This window comes from Pituophis catenifer, unplaced genomic scaffold (assembly GCF_029215685.1).
Source record: "Pituophis catenifer annectens isolate HBS135680 unplaced genomic scaffold, rPitCat1.0.hap2 SCAF_7, whole genome shotgun sequence".
In the NCBI taxonomy this organism is placed as follows: domain Eukaryota; kingdom Metazoa; phylum Chordata; class Lepidosauria; order Squamata; family Colubridae; genus Pituophis; species Pituophis catenifer.
This window is the reverse complement of record NW_027256887.1, coordinates 4,856,529-4,875,712: the sequence shown is the minus strand read 5'-3', so window position 1 is coordinate 4,875,712 and position 19,184 is coordinate 4,856,529. Positions and strand designations below refer to the sequence as shown.

Sequence of the window (19,184 nt, the reverse complement as noted above, 5' to 3'; positions counted from 1 at the left end):
GCCGGATTCACTTAACAACCTTGTTGCTAACTTAACAACCGCAGTGGATCACTTAACAACTGCCTTGCTCAACAACAGAAATGTGTGCCTCAATGGTGGTCGTAAGTCGAGGTCTACCTGTATTTCTCCCTGACAGATTTGAAATAAAATAACAGAATCTTCTTCCAAAGGTTGCAAACTTCAAGGACAAAACCCACCAGTAAAAATTGTCCATCTGTGTAGAAATCTACAATCATTAAGCGAATCTAATTATATGGTTGTCAGAATCGCACTATCTGCCAATTCCTCTTCTATGTCCATTTTTAGATCTGGCAGTTCTGCTGGCCCAAAGCTCTCGACAAAGGCTATTTGTGTTGCATCGGGAAATATTCCTCTGAACTTCTAGTTCTGCAAAAAACCAGAAAAGGGCTGTTGCTTTTCATTAGCCACTTTCTAAGAATAAAGGTAATTAAGAAAAAAAATAATACCTACGTAAGTACTTTATTTTTCAATTAGCGTCACTTAGGATATGTGCCACACGGATCTTACACATAATTTATTTTTAAGGTAAAGGTAAAAGTTCCCCTCGCACATATGTGCTAGTCGTTCCCGACTCTAGGGGGTGGTGCTCATCTCCGTTTCAAAGCCGAAGAGCCAGCGCTGTCCGAAGACGTCTCCGTGGTCATGTGGCCAGCATGACTCAATGCCAAAGGCGTATGGAACACTGTTACCTTCCCACCAAAGGTGGTCCCTATTTTTCTACTTTCATTTTTTACGTGCTTTCGAACTGCTAGGTTGGCAGAAACTGGAACAAATCACGGGAGCTCACCCCGTTATGCGGCACTAGGGTTTCGAACCGCTGAACTGCCGACCTTTCGATCGACAAGCACAGCGTCTTAGCCACTCAGCCACCGCACCCCAATAATTTCTTTTTAGTTTTCCTTAAAACCTGGAGTTGCAATAAGGAAGGGACAGGTTATTTAATCACTCAGTGGCTAAGACGCTGAGCTTGTGGATCAGAAAAGTCAGCAGTTCCGCGGGTTCAAATCCCTGGTGCCGCGTAACAGGGTGAGCTCCCGTTACTTGCCCCAGCTTCCGCCAACCTAGCAGTTCGAAAGCACGTAAAAAATGCAAGTAGAAAAATAGGGATCACCCTTGTTGGGAAGGTAACAGTGCTCCATGTGCCTTCAATGTTTAATCATGCTGGCCACATGACCACAGAGATGTCTTCGGACAGCACGGCTCTTCGTCTTAAAAACAGAGATGAACACCGCCCCCTAGAGTCAGGAACGACTAGCACGCATGTGCGGGGGAACCTTTACCTTATCAGTCTTATCATCCTACCATACGTAAGACATGCTTCCAGTTTACTCTCTCCTCTTTGGCCAAACAAATTGTGTTGCTGAATTCATCACTAAGACTTTAGAAACATTTATAAACATACCAATTTGGCAACTGTCCTATGTGATGTTTAACTCGGTAAAATGATGCTGGGGGGCGGAGGGATTTAAGAAGGTTGCCTCTAGTTGAATTTCTGATTCCTAAATGGAATTCCAACTTTAAATTTAAACAGAACTACGCGGGCAAAACGTAGTGGTGCTCCATTGGCCAATGATGGGCTAACCACAGGCTACCTAGAAGCAATGTCACTCCGTACATTGCAGGAATATTGGAAAAGCTTAGGGGGATCTTCAGCCAACACAACATACGTGCATACTTCAAACCCAAGAATACACTAAGGCAGGAGCTTGTCCACCCCAAGGATAAAACACCCAGACACAAACCGAGCAAGGTGGTATATGCAGTACAATGCAGCGAGCCATGTGCAGATCTATACATTGGGGAAACAAAACAGCCACTTCACAAACGCATGGCACAACATAGGAGAACAAACCCATCAGGACCAGATTCAGCATTTAAAAGACAAAGGCCACTCTTTTGAAGACAGCAAAGTCCATAAAATGGGGCAAAATTCACTTACCAACTGTCTCACTTAGCAACAGGAATTTGGGGCTCATTTGAAGCCCTAAGGCGAGGACTACGTCTACTAGATTTCTTACTTCACAAACCTACTGACCCAAAATTCATCAGGAAACATCAGTGTCTAAAGTTCGCCTAACTACCTTGTTTTCCCCAAAATAAGATGTCCCCTGATAATAAGCCCAATCAGGCTTTTGAGTGCACGGCAATAAGGCCAAGTGCTTATTTGGGTTCAAAAAAATATAAGACAGGGTCTTATTTTCGGGGAAACACGGTAGTAAAGTATGATGGGGGGGGGAATCATATTCAACATTTTCTTTTCTTCGCCAGTTGGTAGATTTTGTTGAAGTAAATTTATGATTTATCCTGATTTATGAGGTAAAAAGAAATGAGGGGAAAAAAGGCCCAAATCGTGTTTATGATGGGCTCATGTTGTCCTATGTAATTTTACTAACTGTTGCAAAAGCCAGCCAGCTGTCAAGTAGCCCAAATATAAATATTTTCTCTTCGTGTATGAAACGGATATCACCTTGATTTATAAAAGCACTCAGTGCTGCTTTTTGACACTTAACGAAGAGTCAATTCAGTTGATATAGGCTAACCTAAAGGAACATAACACAGTTCTACAATACGCCCAAAATAGCTCCTATAAGGAAATAAAACAGACATGAAAAAAACCGTAAAATGACCAAGTTCTAGGACATTATTTGAAGGGATTAAAGATGAAGACAATCAAAAGTAAAAAGAAAAAAAAAGAAGGAATATATGGTGGGTTTATGATCAAGATTAAAATCGATATGTTGTTATCTCTTAATGGACTTTCGCTGACATTAAAATTGAAAAAACGAGGCTTAAAAGATTCATTTATACGTAAGAGATGGATATATGGAAAAAAGATCATTTGTTGTGTTTTGGTAAAGGAAATAAGTTACTACCATTGTTTATACTTCATGTAATGAAGAAGGAAGTATTGGAGATATATATATATTTGTTGTTGGTTCAGGTAATTCTCGATTTACAACCACAATTGAGCCCAAAATTTATGTTGCTAAGCAGAACTTTGTTAAGTGTGTTTTGCCCCATTTAATGACCTTTCTTCTTGACGTTAAGTGAAACATCGGCATTGTTAGTAACCCAGGTGTTAAGTTCATTTTACCTTATGGAAAAAGGTCATGTTTTTCGGATAGTTAATATTTAGCCATTTATTCACATTGTTTGTATCGTGTCCAATCGTTTAGTGCCCGTTCGAAGTTACATCATCACTGAAAAAAGTGACTTATGACTGTTTTTCACACTTACGACCGTTCCGGCATCCCCATGGTCATGTGATTTGCATTCGGATGCTTGACAAGTGACTCACATTTGTGGTGTCGGGGGGGGGTGTCACGCGATCCCCTTTTGCAACCTTTGAACCAGCAAAGTCAAGGAGAAAGTCAGATTCACTTAACAACCATGTTACTAACTTAACAAGTGCAGTGAGTCACTTAACAACGGCGGCAAGAATGGCCATAAAATGGGGGGAAAACTCACTTAACAAATGTGTCCCTTAGAACGAGAAATTTGGGGCTAAATTATGGTCGTAAATTGAGCCCACGATTTATGTTGCTAAGTGAGAAATTTGTCAAGCAATTTTTGTCCCACTTTACGACCATTTTTGGTCACCTTTGCTAAGCGAATCCCTGCAGTTGTTAAATTAGTCACAATTAGGTTGTTAAGTGAATCTGGTTTCCCTGTTGACTTTTGCTTGTCAGAAAGTCGTAAAAAGGGATCGCGTGTGACCCCCGGGACGCTGCCACCATCATAAATATGAACCAGCTGTCAAGCATCTTAATGTATATCACGTGACAGTGAGGATACTGCAACGGTCGTTAAGTGTGAAAAATGGTCATAAGTCACTTTTTTCAGTGCCTTTCGTAACTTCGGTCGGTCTGCAAACTGTTGTAAATCAAGATCTTAGCCTGACTAGGTGGCTCAGTGGCTAAGACTCTGAGCTTGTTGATCAGAAAAGTCAGCAGTTCGGCGGTTCGAATCCCTAGCACAGGTCTCCTGTGTGAGCAGGGGGTTGGACTAAATGACCTCCAAGGTCCCTTCCAACTCTGTTACTGTCTATCTGTATTTACATTCTTCTGAGCTCTCAGGGAGAAGGAATCACAAGGCCTACTACCAGTGGTGGGTTTTCCCCCGTTCAGACTGGTTCGCAAGAACCGGTAGTAAAACCGGCGGGAGGCTCCGTCCACTGACCCGGACGTCGCCAAAGTGATCTGCGCATGCGCAGAAGAGTGTGCACACAAGCGAAGCGAACACAGGCACAATGCAAACCGGTAGTAAAGGTAAGTAGAACCCACCCCTGCCTACTACCCACTTATGGGGTGAGTAGAGTTTTCTCAGAAAAAGATGGTTGCATAAGTAACGAGGAGACGAGCCAGAAAAAAGGCTGTGATAGCTAGCGAGCAGCTGGTTGAATTGCACCCAGATTCCTAACAAGTAACCAAAGCAACTCTTGCAAAAAAAAAAAAAAAAAAAAAATCTGTTTATCTAGCAGTTCTGGCTTTAATTCAGAGAGGACACTTCCTGACATCTGTATCGGAATAACATGTCCACCTCCATCCAACCGCCCAGTTAAAAACCCGATCGGGTGTTTCTGCTTTTGCTTAATGGGCTCATTACGGTGCAACCGACGGCGGCGGAGGGGAAGGGGGGGGGCGGGGGACACACAATTAACAAGGCATAATTTTAGATTAATGGGATTCTTCAACAGGCAATTGCCCAAAATATTATTCATCGCCGAGATCTGAACGCCGCATCCTGATTCAGCCGAGACCTAAATGCACATCCCACCTTTTCTTGCTTTATTGATAATTAGCGACTCTGAGAATCGTTCAAGCGAGACACTTCCCCGGCTGGGTGAGCAGAACGGCGAAAAAATCTCAGCTGGGGCCAGTGGTGGGATTCAAGTAATTTAACAACCGGTTCTCTGCCCTAATGATTTCTTTCCAACAACCAGTTTGCCAAACTGCTCAGAAAGTTAACAACCGGTTCTCCCGAAGTGGTGCGAACCGGCTGAATCCCACCACTGGCTGGGGCCACAAAACAGCCACCCCAGTTCTTGAGCTGCCTTGAAGCAGAATTGAAGAAGAGATCCAAATAATAATAATAATAATAATAATAATAATAATAATAATAATAATAATAATAATAATAATAATAATAATAATTTTATTTCTATACTGCCCTTCTCCCGAAGGACTCAGGGCAGTGTACAGCCTATTTAAAAACACAAAACAAACATCAATTTAAAATTTAAAATTATTAAATAAATTTGGCTCCATTTAAAACCCCAGAAATTTAAAATACCCCAATTTAAAATTATCATGTCGATAGCCCGGCCTGGCGGAACAACAGGGTCTTCAGTGCACAACGAAATACCCGGAGGTCGGGGATCTTACGTACTTCCGGGGGCAGTTCATTCCACAGGGCTGGGGCTCCCACAGAGAAGGACCTCCCCCTGGGTGTCGCCAGCCGACATAACTTGGCCGATGGCACCCTGAGGAGACCCTCTCTGTGGGAGCGAACTGGCCGGTGGGAGGCTATTGGTGGCAGAAGTCGATCTCGAAGGTACCCGGGTCCTGTGTCATGGAGCGCTTTAAAGGTGGTAACCAGCACCCGGAAGACCACTGGGAGCCAGTGCAGCTCGCGCAGGAGGGGTGTCAAATGGGCGCTTCGCGTTATTTGTTCGACGCATTGCATAGCGTTAAAAGATTTTTGCCTGGATAAATGAAGAAAATACAGGTAGTCCTCGGTTTATGACCGCAATGGCGCCCAACATTTCTGTTGCTAAGCATCTGAAGTTTGATCAAGCGACCGTGGGGATGTGCCAATGGTCGTTAAGTGTGAAAAACGGTCATAAGATGCTTTTTTCCCCCACTCCCGTTGTAACTTTGAACGGTAAACAAACTGTTGTAAATCGAGAACTATGTGTATTGCATTGATTATTATTACTATTAAAACCACCTTACTCGGAACAGCTTACATCCTCCGACGATACCTTAACAGTTCCTAGGTCCTTGGTTAGGACTCGAGCTGCTGAGCTATTAACCAGCCTCAAAGGCTGTGAATCTCACTAAAGATTAACCAATAATATAATAATAATAATAATTTTCTATAAGTTTTTCCACTTTATCCAAAAAGTCATGGGAACATAATGTGGAAAAAGTTATAGAAAATGAGAAGGTGAAGATCTTGTGGGACTTTCGAATACAACTGGATCGTCACTTGGAACACAACACGCCAGATATCACAGTTGTCGAAAATCGAAACGTACAATTTATTGACATCGCAGTATCAGGAGATGCCCGAGTTCAAGAAAAAAGAACTGGAAAAAATCATGAAATATCGCGACCTGGCCATCGAAATTACACGGCTATGGGTGAAACATATTAACAGTGATACCCATTGTCATCGGGGCACTTGGTACCATGTCCAAGAATTTCACAAAACACTTCAAGAAATTTCAGCTTCCTGCAATAACACCAGCGGAACTGCAAAAAACTGCGCTACTCGGAACATCATATATTTTAAGAAGGTACTTGGTTGATCCCTAGGACGCTGGCAGCAACCCGTATCAACCATTAGCACCAGTCAATGGTATTTGTGACACATTTTTAAATATCCCGTTGACTGAGTTTCATTTTTAATGAATAAAAGAGAATAATAATAACAACAACAATAATAATAACAATAACTTTATTGTCCCTTTTTCTCCAGCTTTGTGCTATTATATTGTGATTAATGGACATAATTCTCACTTTTTTCAATTCCTCGCAGTAGACTGTAAGAAGGAGTGGGAATTAACTCTTATAAAAAGAGGCATTATTTCTTTATGTACAGACACAACGTCCTCAACTTACGACCACAATACAACCACAATAGAGCCCAGAATTTCTGTTGCTATGCGAGACATTTTTAAATAAGTAATGCAGCTGCGCGGGTTATTATGGGGGCGACATGGCGCTCCCATGTAACACCTCTCCTGCGCGAGCTGCACTGGCTCCCGGTGGTCTTCCGGGTGCGCTTCAAGGTATTGGTTCTCATCTTTAAAGCGCTCCATGGCTTAGGGCCCGGGTATTTACGAGACCACCTTCTGCCACCGATAACCTCCCACTGGCCAATCCGCTCCCACAGAGAGGGTCTCCTCAGGGTGCCGTCGGCCAAGCAATGTCGACTGACGACCCCGAGGGGGAGAGCCTTCTCTGTGGGGGCACCCGCCCTCCGGAACAAGCTACCCCCAAGGATACGACTGATCCCGGACCTCCGTACTTTCCGTCGAGCTTTGAAGACCTTCCTATTTCAGCAAGCTGGGCTGGCTTAAAATTTTAACGGGTTATTTTATGGGCAAAGGGTTTTAAATTTTGGGAAGCCAATTTAATTTAATTCTGTTTTAATTTATTTTAATTTTTATATTGCATGTATTTTAATCTTGGCTGTTCACCGCCCTGAGTCCTTCGGGAGAAGGGCGGTATATAAATTTAATAAACTTAAACCTAAACCTAAACCTTATTGTCATTGTACGTGTATACACAGTATACCCATACAACGAAATTCAATTAACACTCAAAGACCAGGTCTAACGCACATAACAATCTCCCAAAACACTCCCACCCACCACAGTTCCCCACCCCTAAACCACCCAAACATCCACACAACAGACCAAGTAATACTGTCCAACAGCTCACTGATGGTGGCCCTTTAGTTCATTGTTGAGTGCAATTATAGCTGGGATAAAAACTATTCGGAAAACGTCTGGTCCGAGTTTTAATAAGGATAAATAAGGAGAATAATTGAATGGCCACAAAAAAAAAAGGAATAAGAATAAAAATATGGACAGAGGAGACTTTTTAAAAAGAGAGAGAGAGAGAAAGAGAGAATGCAGGCATAAGAATATTATTCAATCCAAGCATTCAGACGAAATTCAAGTTATTTCCCAATACAACCCAAACTTTGTGGAGCTCCCTGGCCCACTAGAAGATGGGTTAATTAAGATTAAAAAAAAAACTTTCCTTGGTGTATCTGTGGAGATTCTCCGTCATTCAGGTCATGGTTCTCTCAAAGGTGCTTTTTTTTCACGAGGCAACTGGACTTTCTGGTTTTTCTTTGAAGACGTTTCGCTTCTCATCCAAGAAGCTTCTTCAACTCTGCCTGGATGGTGGGGAATGGAAGGATTGATACTCCTTGCTGGAGTATTTAGAATAGAATGACAGAGTTGGAAGGGATCTTGGAGGTCTTCTAGTCCAACCCCCTGCTTAGGCAGGAAACCCTACACCACTTCAGACAAATGGTTGTCCAACATCCTCTTAAAAACTTCCAGTGTTGGAGCATTCACAACTTCTGGAGGCAAGTTGTTCCACTGGTTAATTGTTCTATCTGTCAGGAAATTCCTCCTTAGTTCTAAGTTGCTTCTCTCCTTGATTAGTTTCCATCCATTTGCACCACTCAAGTGACCCTGAGGACACAGATAAACCTTCAAAGTGCTTCAAAGACCCTCTAAAAGGATACGAATGACCAGCTGTCTGCAAGGAGTGTATCAATCCTTCCGTTCCCCACTTCAGAGTTGAAGAAGCTTCTGGGATGAGAAGCGAAACGTCTTCAAAAGAAAAACCAGAAAGTCCAGTTGCCTCTTGAAGGAAAAAAAAACAAACAAACCACTTTTGGGATTTCCTTAAGCGTAAATATCACATCAGCATTCCGTACCAGATTTAATTTCGGCGCCAAAGCTGGCTTCGGCCTGCTATAACTCCGGATCATCCCATCACTTTGATTTCCATCCGAAACATCTGCGCCACCAGGAACCCGACGGTAACCCAGGCTGGGATGCCATACAGCTGTTTCAATATATTATGCATGAACAGTGGTGCGTATTTCCACCTGTTCCCCCCCCCCGATTGAAACGGGGTTTCTTCGTCGCCGGCGCCGGATCTCGTCCAAAAACACGGCGCTTCAAACCCCATCTTTTCAGTAGACTCCAGAGGCATCCTACGCCAATCGGAGGTTTTTATTTTTTAGGAAGCCCTTTAAAATGAGAATTCCCCCCCTGTAAAATGGAGGAGAGATTTAAAAAAAACAAACAAAAAAAAAACACCACAATTCACTCCCCTATTCAGCACGGGTTTTTAAGCCCGGCATCCCTGACCAATCGTGAGATAGTGAACGCAGCGCATCGCACCGCAGTGGTAAAGGGAAAGAGCGAAGAAGGTGGCTTGTCATTCCACACAAGCTGTGCCCGAATGGAGCTCCCCCCAAAAACACCTTTAAGCAAAACTGCCTTTCTTTCACCACCCCAACGTTGCTGAACCTCTCGAGACAGCCCCCCCCCCCGCCCCCCAGAAGCTTTCCGGATGTTACATGACTTTCATGATGCATTTGCAGATGCTTATTGATTCTCTCGGAGGAAGCAAAGAGAGACTGCAGCAGGCGGTGGGCTCGGCGGCGTTGCCAGCGGTGCGCACCATGAAGGAGACGCTGAAACAATAGCCGAGGCCAGATTTTTTTTTTTAAAGGGGGTGGTGGGAAAGATGCTTTGGATTCCCTTCTCTTCAACTCGGCTGACAAGTGAAAAAGCCAAACGAAACCCCCGTCAGCATGAATGCCGCCGACCTGGAACTGCTGAACCATCTTCGGGAATTCACTCAGACCTGGCTGGAGGTAAGGTGTAACCCTTATTTACAAAATTCAGAGCCTCGGCGGCATCTAAGGGAAGAGGTTTGGGAATATTTTTTTAAGATAACTTTTATTGTCGTTTGATTTTATTTTTTACTGTGAGCACACTGGCTCACGTTAAAAATGAAATTCCGTTTGGCTGCTCTCAAGAGAAAGTGCACAGCTACCCAAAACACATACATAACACAGATCTACACCAGCTATATACAGACGTAGAAATATATACCTGCACCAGAAATATATACCTGCACCCCCCTCCTCGCGCCCCCCCTCCCACATGTATGTATGCATTTCAAGTTCAGCTTAAAATTCTGCTTTGGCTTCTCAGGCTTCTGTTTTGATTGATGCCCGTAAGGTTGGCATGATCGTCAATTTTTCATGTTTCATTTGGAGAGGTAGAAAATATGCAAGGGGTTTTTGTGTGTGTGGGGGGGCAAAATGCTCTCCGGAGAGCGTGCGGTTTGAGTTCTAAGCTGTTTGCGTGGTTTAAAAAAAAAAGGGGGGGGGCTTCCATCAAAATTATTGGACAGCCACTCGTCTATTCCAACCATCCATCGAAAGCTGCTCCTTTGTGGGAAGATGGGTCGTACGGCAAATTTTTAATTGCTGGAGAGGAAAAGTAAGGCTCGGTTTGTGGGGGCACTGTTCTTAAATGCTTCGTGACCGAAGACACGTTTGGGGGGGGGGGAGAGAAAGAAAAGGCATGTAAGTGGATAGACAGGTAGGGATTGAAAAGGTAGGTGGCAAAACAGGCGAGTTAAAATGTTGGGGGAAGCAACTGTATTTTTTTTTACATTGCATTTCATAGCAAACCCTGATTACAAATCCGTAAAGGAACGCTGCCATTCTCTTGCTTTCAATGCCATCTTTAAACACATCCAATTTAAAAAGATCAAGCTGGTAAATCTGGGGGTGGGGGTGGGGTGGGGAGAGAACCGTATTTGGAAATGCTTTGATCTTCTTGCAAACTTCCCACTCCCCCACCTCCCATCCACCCCCCAAAAAAGAGGCACTGCGCATGGTCCTACATGGTTTGGGAGTGACGGGAGATAATATTTGCCACGGATCGCTATCTTCGAATGAGAACTGAATCTCTTTATTTTTAATTTTTTTTCCCACCCGCAAAGGTTTTCATGAATCACTTGGGCTTGCTTAACGACGGGGTGAACAATACGGCAACCTAGGAATCCGAATAAGCAGGGGGGGGATTGCAAGATGCGCTTACACGACAGACTTCAAACGAGAAAAGGAACAGAGAACTAACCAAGCTCCAATTTGCACGACGGATAGTGCAACGGCGTAGCGAGAAGCACCCATCCAAATGGAAGTGTTAACGCAACGACTCCCTCACTAAGGTCCAATTGTGAGCCCCTCCTACAAGTGGAATTACAATACAGCACCATGCAACCGGTGAACGAAGGAACAGCCAAGCCTTTAGATCGCAAAAGGAAAACCAACAAACCAGAAGCAATTCCAAATTAATTTCATATCTCGGGAATGTCTTCCTTGGGTCCCTCGTTCACAAGGACTAAAAGATTACGGAAACTATGCGTAGGATAAACAGGCTGGCGTGGTCCCTGGCGTTTCAGGCAAACGTATTAATATTTACGGCGTCGATTTCTTCTATAAAACCGGTCACTGCGGCCTAATGAGCAGACTCTCCAATTTAAAACTGCCGTGGGAGGACATCGGAATAAAGCTTTGAAGCCGGTTACATGGTGTTCATTTACATTTTGTGCAACTTCAGGGATTTCTTTTAAAAAAAAACAAGAACCGTGCCCACCCTCCCGAAGGATACGAATTTATGAACCGTTTTGCAAAGGCGCTGCTAGCTCCGCTGGTACTTTGAAACCTAAACCGATGTGTTTTACCTCACGATCGGTCGTGTTCGAACTTGGCCGGGTAATTTTGAGTTTTTGGGGGTGTCCAGGGTTGTTGGCGGTGATGTCTCGGGAAACGGGCAGCTGGAAAGTGCCGGGAATGAAGGAAAAGTAAAATATTCTGCCAGGGAGGCAGATCGTTTCGGCGTTCCGCCTGTGCCAAAACGCCTGTCAAAAAACCCCAACCTGTCAGCGACACCATGTGTGAACTCACGACAAGCTGTTATTGTCAGCCGAAAGGCTCTTGAGGCGATCCAATTCAGGTAAGGTCAGGCGTTTTCCTGAACGTTTGTTTAACGTTCGCCAAAGAAATATATTTCATTTTAATGATCTTCTCCCTTGTCATCTTCACGGCTTTTGTTTAACTGAAACTCTGCCTGACACGACTGGATGTTTAATCTCCCGCTGAAGGGTTGGCCCGGTGTTTTTCCGTTTTTGTGAGCTCCTCCTTGCAAGATTAGGCTGGGTGATGGCTCGCTTTATTTCCTCCAGCTTTACTACAAGTAGTCCTCAACTTACAACGGTTCGAAAGTGACTACGGCACTGAAAAGAAGCGACGGAGGACCGTTTTTTTCACACTTACGACCTTTGCGGCCTCCTCGTGGTCAAAATCCAGCCATTTGGCAGCTTGCCTTATACTTACGACTGTTGCTGAGTCCTGGGGGGGGTCACAGGATCCACTTTTGCGACCTTTCGACAAGCAGAGTCGACGGGGAAGCCAGGTTCACTTCACAAGCGGGTTATTAACTTATCACCCGCAGTGATTCATTTAACAAGTGAGGTGAGAGAGGTCGTAAAAGGGAGCTAAACTCACTTAGCCAATGTCTCACTTAGCAACAGAAATTTTGGGGTTGATTGTGGTCGTTAAACTGAGGATTATCTATATCTTTCTCTCTCTCTCTCTCTCTCTCTCTCCCTTTTTCTTGTCATCCGGGGCAAAACAACACAATTTACGGCGCATTTAGTATGACTGTTGTCATGACTAAGCCCCCACTAAGTGGCGATAAGTCATGCTTATTCTCTGATTATTTTTATGCCCAAAGTTACAACATAATAAATCCCTGTCTTTAAAAAATACCTCCGAGTATTGTAATAATTCCAATGTACCATTTCCTTTGGTTTATGTTAATTGAACAGACTACTGGTAGTCCTCGATTTATGACCACAATTGACCCCAAAATTTCTGTTGTTAAGTGAGACATTTGTTAAGCGAGTTTTTGCCCCATTTTACAATCTCAGTCATTCAGCGAATCACTGCAGTTGGTAAGTTAATACCACGGTTGTTAAGTGAGTCTGGCTTCCCCCCTTGTCTGTGCTTGTCAGAAGGTGGCAAATCACATGACCCCGGGACACTGCAACAGTCATAAGTACATGCCAGTTGCCAAGCATCTGAACTTTGATGGAGATGCCAAAAGGTCGTAATTGTGAAAAACGGTCCCAAGTCACTTTTTTTCCAGTGCCGTTGTAACTTTAAACGGTCACTAAACGAACTGTTGTAAGTCGAGGACTACCGGTAGCCAATGTTAATTGTTTGAACAAGAAATCAGTCAAATCTGCATTTTGCAAATTTATACAGGATGTCAACTTCATACGTTTTGCAAATTCACGCAGGTAGTCCTCAACTTACAACGGTTTGCTTAGTGACCGTTCGAAGTGACAGCGGCCCTGGAAAAAAGCGACTTGCCACCGTTTTTTCCGCACTTACAGCCGTTTTCAGCATCACGTGATCAAAATTCAGATGCTTGGCCACTGTCTCGTATTTATGACGGTTGCAGTCACCCACCCCGAGGTCACGTCATCCCCTTTTGCGACCGTCTGACGAGCAAAGTCAATGGGGGGGGAGCCAGATTCACGTCGTAATATGGGGTGAACTTCACTTAACAAAGGTCTCGCTTAGCAACATAAATTTTGGGCTCAACTGTGGTCGTTAAGTCGAGGACCAGCTGTATTTTTTTTTGTAGAAGCTCCTCTTATTTCAGTGGGCTCAAAATATAAACAAGCATTAGAGGGCCCAATTTAATACGCTGAGCATATTTTTTTTTTAAAAAGTTATTTTCAGGCAACTAATAGAAATATTTCATATTGTTATAATAAAACGCTGAAGGTGTAGCCGCAGCCTAAGGTCTAATGTTGAAATTATTATTTCACCAAATTAAGGTCCAGACTTTGATGTTGGACTTTAGAACAAATAGACAAATGTGTATCATCTATTTCACTTTGTCGACAACAGATCCACTATCACAAACATGCCTCCCTGCCTAATTAAGTAACAAAAATACGTTGTGATCTCCTGCTTAATGCAACTCCATAATTTGACGATATAAATTATGCAATTAAAAAAATGTCCTTAAAGGGAATATCCCCAAAATACAATACATTTATACGGCAACAGTATAAAACAATATACGACTGAGCATTAGGTATTTATAATACTTATTTAAATTACTAATACTGGGTTGTAACATTATATACACACCTACGTTTTACAGTTGTATGCATTTTAATACAGTGAAATAGCCAAAAGAGGTATTTTCCCAGTAGGAAATGGAGCTATTAATGACAAGTAAGGCTTATAGTTATTTTTTAAATTATACCATATGGTGAAGGCCTTTAAAGGCATTTAAAGATCTCACCCTGCTTTTCAGTCAAAAGGTTTCCAGATCAATTTTAAGAAATCAGGATGCAGTTTTCATCCAAAAGGAAAAAGAAATGTTATTTCTTGCACGTGTATCTCCTTTACCTCACAATATTTTTCTTTCCTTCCTTCCTTCTTTTCCTTCTTTTCTTTCTTTCTTTCCTTCCTTCCTTTCTTTTTCTTTTTCCTTTTTCTTTCTTTCCATCCATCCATCTACCCACCCATCTATCATCCATCCATCCATCTACCTACCTGCTTACCTATTTTCCTTCCTTCCTTTCCTTCTTTCCTTTTCCTTCTTTCCGTCCTTCCTTTCCTTTTCTTTCTTTCTTTCTTTCCTTCCTTTCCTTTTTTTTCTTTCTTTCCTTCTTCTTTCTTTCCATCCATCTACCCACCCATCTATCATCCATCCATCTATCTACCTACTTACCTATCTTCCTTCCTTCCTTTCCTTCTTTCCTTTTTTCTTTCCTTCCTTCCTTCCTTCCTTTTCTTTTTCTTTCTTTCCTTTTCTTTCCATCCATCTACCCACCCATCTATCACCCATCCATCTACCTACCTGCTTACCTCCCCAGCTGCTAGCTACCTGTCTACCTACTTACATACCTACCTACATACCTACCTACCTACCCATCTATCCATCCATCCATTCATCCATCCACCCAGGGTTCCTCTTTGCTACCGATTCGGAACTGGGAGCTCACGTGTGGCGCTTCTGCGCATGCACAGAGCGTCCGTGATGACGTCTGGGTGCCTCCCGCCACCGCCACTACCAGTTTGCCCGAACTGGGTGAACTGGTAGAAACCCACCACTGCTACCCCCCCACAAATATCATCTATCTGTCTCTCTGTCTGTGGGTGTCTGTCTGTCTGCCTACCTACCATACCTCCACCTATCCATCCAGCCACCTACCTACCCACCCATCCATGATCCATCCATCTATCCAACCATTATCTATCCATCATCCATCCATCCACCTGATTTATCATCTGTCTGTCTGTGTCTGTCTGTCTGCCTACATACCTACCATACCTACCTACCCCATCCACCCACCTACCCACACCCCCATCCATCCATCTATCCATCCATTATCTATCCATAATCCATCCATCTATCCACTTACCCACCTATTTATCATCTGTCTGTCTATCTGCCTACCTACCTACTGTACCTACCTGCCCACCCATCCAGCTACCCACCCATCCATCCAATCCATCCATCATCTATCCATCCATTCATCTATCCATCATCCATCCAACTATCCACTTACCCACTTATTTATCATCTGTCTGTCTGTCTACCGTACCTACCCATCATCCATCTAGCCACCCATCCATCCAGCCATCCATCCATCCATCCATCCATCCATCCATCCATCCATCCATCCATCCTTTATCTACCTTCACCAAACATGGAATTCAAAGCTAAGCAAGCATTTAATATGTATCACAAATGTGCTCCTTGTCCTTAAAAAAAAAGGAAGTAGCATTTCTTTCGTACTATTTTTAATTTCTGAAACCAGGTAGCAGTGTCTCTCTGCTGGTGAAACGAAGGAAATTATTTTCTGCAGATAAGTAAAATTAAAAAAAAAAAAAGAAAATGAGCGGGAGAGCAAGAGCGAGAGCACCCCAAATCTATCCGCTTCCTAACTTCATTCTCTTCTTTCAGAGCAAAAGAAACTTGGGAGAAAAGGATGTGTTTCTCTTCCGTCCCAGAAGCCAACATGCAGTCGGAATCTAACATTACTGTCCGTGATGCCATCAGTGACTCTGAGCCCAATATGTACCAGCCACTGTCCTACCCACTGAGCTTTCAAGTGTCCCTCACTGGATTCCTCATGTTAGAGATCGTCCTCGGGCTCGGCAGCAACCTCACCGTATTGGTACTTTACTGTATGAAATCCAATTTGATCAACTCGGTCAGTAACATTATTACGATGAACCTTCACGTTCTCGACGTCATCATTTGCCTGGGGTGCATCCCTCTGACCATCGTCATCCTCCTGCTCCCGTTGGAGAACAATTCTGCACTCATCTGCTGCTTCCACGAGGCGTGTGTGTCGTTCAGCAGCGTGTCCACCGCTATCAACGTCTTCGCCATCACGCTGGACCGCTACGACATCTCCGTGAAACCCGCCAACCGGATCCTGACGATGGGCAGGGCCGTGATCCTCATGACGTCGATCTGGGTTGTCTCGTTCTTCTCCTTCTTGATCCCTTTCATCGAGGTCAACTTCTTCAGCTCCCACAGCGCCAACACTTGGGAAAATAAAACGTTGTTGTGCGTCAGCACCAACGAGTACCACACCGAACTGGGCATGTACTATCACCTGTTGGTGCAAATCCCCACTTTCTTCTTCACGGTGGTCGTGATGCTCATCACGTACAGCAAAATACTTCAGGCGCTCAACATCCGCATTGGCACCAGGTTTTCCACAGCGCAGAAGAAGAAAGCCAAAAAGAAGACCATTTCCTTGGCCACCCAACAGGAACCCACCGAGGCGCCGCACGCCAGCGGAGGGAGACATGTGGTTTTCGGCGTAAGGACTTCTGTTTCGGTTATCATCGCTCTACGGCGGGCGGTGAAGAGACACCGGGAACGCCGCGAACGGCAGAAACGAGTCTTCCGCATGTCGCTATTGATCATTTCCACTTTTCTTCTCTGTTGGACACCGATCACCATTCTAAACACGATCATTTTATGTTTGGGACCAAGTGACCTTTTAGTAAAACTGAGGTTATGCTTCCTGGTCATGGCCTACGGGACGACCATCTTTCACCCTCTCCTGTACGCCTTCACCCGACAGAAATTTCAAAAAGTTTTGAAAAGCAAAATGAAGAAACGCGTCGTTTCCATCGTCGAAGCAGATCCCATTCCGAACAGTGCTGTGATACACAACTCCTGGATCGAGCCCAAGAGAAGCAAGGCCATAACTTTTGAAGACAACGAAGTGAGGCAGAAGTGTTTAGTACCTCAAGTGGTCACGGACTAGATTCCCGTATCCGCTGGATTATTTAAGGGGAGGGGGAGGGAAAGTCAAGGATAAACCTCGGCTGCCAAATACAGAGATTTTTTATTAAAAACAAAAACAAGGAAGAGAAAATATAAGCCAGACTGTAATGGTTTGACGTGCGTTTCAGACAAACCAGAAACGGTGTATTTATTTCCTCATTATTTGAGATGAATTATTTGTCTTGCATGGCGGTTTGTTAAGCGTAAAATCATGGCTATAATTTTGTCAATACTCTGTCCTCCGATATACCTTTAAGTAAATATTTTCTAACAAGAAAAGCCTTAAAATAGTGCTCACTTTTCAAAAAAAAAAAAAAAACCACAAAAAATTGGTCTCTTTTGCTGTAAATATGTAAAGCTTTATTTTTAAAGTTTGGGCTGGAGAAATAGAGAAATAAGGCCTATTCGACACCTTATTTTGGCACAGTATTCAGGTTTCTGACAATAAACTGAAAACTTTTTCCTCAATTATAATTATAAGCTTAAAATTATAGCGATGTGCCCCAAATAACCACCAGCTTTGTGAGTTCAAGGTACTCTCTTATTTTGAGCCGCAATATATGCCTTTACAAAGAGTTTTCATCCGAAGGATATTATGGTGTTTGGTTTTTTTTATATTAAACTCAGGCTGAGAGAGGTTTGGTTTTACTGTACAATAAGAATTTTCTAAATTGCAATTATTTCTAATTCTTCCTAAAATTTCTGTTTGGCTATCAGGAATGAATTTGCGTATTTTGAAGGATTCTTCCATGCGTATATATCAATGTTTCAGTCCAGAAATGTGGTTTTTATACACTGCTAAACTGCTTGTTCCTATTTCTAAGCAAATTGGAGTTGATAAGCCAAAATGTGTTGCCAAATCAAAATCCTCAGTCCAAGACAACAAGAAAAGCCAAAGTTGTTTGGCTACTATTCCACATTAATCATATTTATTTATTTGTAACCTGCCTATTTTTATAAATAACTCAAGGTGGTTAACATATCCAACATACTTTCCTCTCGTATTTTTCCCACAACAACCCTGTGAAGTGGATTGGGCTGAGAGAGAGGCACTTAGCTGGCTTCATAGCTAAGGCGGGACTAGAACTCACAGTCTCCTGGTGATTGGCCCAATGTCACCCAGTTGGCTTTCATGGCTAAGGTGGGTCTAGAATTCACAATCCCCTGATTGGTCCAATGTCACCCAGTTGACTTTCATGCCTAAGGCGGGTCTAGAATTCACAATCTCCTGTTGATTGGTCCAACGTCACCCAGTTGTCTTTCATGGCTAAGGCGGGTCTAGAATTCACAATCTCCTGGTGATTGGTCCAACGTCACCCAGTTGTCTTTCATGGCTAAGGCGGGACTAGAACTCACGGTCTCCTTGTGATTGGCCCAACGTCACACAGCTGGCTTTCACAGCTAAGGCGGGTCTAGAATTCACAATCTCCTGGTGATTGGCCCAATGTCACCCAGTAAGCTTTCATGCCGAAGGCGGGACTAGAACTCCCGTCTCCTGTTTTCCACCCTGGTGCCTTAACCACTGGACCAAACTGGGTCTCCTATTATCTTTGATCTTTCCCAAACCACTCCGTGTTTTAAAGATGACTTTTGTGTTCCCCAATAAAATTTACTCAAGGTCATTCCAATTTTGCAATACCCAACTCCGTTTGACATCCATTCTAAAATGCTGCAGGGTCGAACTACCTAATGAGGATTATTTTTACACAGAACGTTAGAAAGCATCCGTCGGCCAATCTAAACAATTAATCGGTACCTCAGTGGTCCTTCGTCCAATTTAAAACAATTACCTGTTCATCGGTCAAAAACCTTTTTCAAGGATCAAAAATCCATTTGCTTCAGGGAAGGAAAGAACCCACCCAATGTCCTACTCATCCTTATCTTATTCTTCTACATATCGATATAAATTATATCAAGATACAATTCTTACTCTTACGTCCTGAACAGGGTTAGCCTCCGAAAGGGTTGATGATTACAATATCTT

General features: G+C 43.3%; 2 protein-coding genes across 2 annotated transcripts in view; one reads left to right on the top strand and one right to left on the bottom strand.

The window, feature by feature from the left end:
- The window catches only part of COG5 (component of oligomeric golgi complex 5), a 156,665-nt gene that overhangs the window by 113,161 nt on the left and 24,320 nt on the right, over nt 1–19,184 (bottom strand). The gene's annotated exons all lie outside the window — the stretch shown is intronic.
- On the top strand, nt 11,734–17,843 carry GPR22 (G protein-coupled receptor 22). The gene is made up of 2 exons (XM_070947645.1): nt 11,734–11,815; nt 15,857–17,843. Exon 2 carries the CDS (start codon nt 15,882–15,884, stop codon nt 17,178–17,180), a length of 1,299 nt encoding a protein of 432 aa, XP_070803746.1. The 5' UTR covers nt 11,734–11,815; nt 15,857–15,881; the 3' UTR covers nt 17,181–17,843.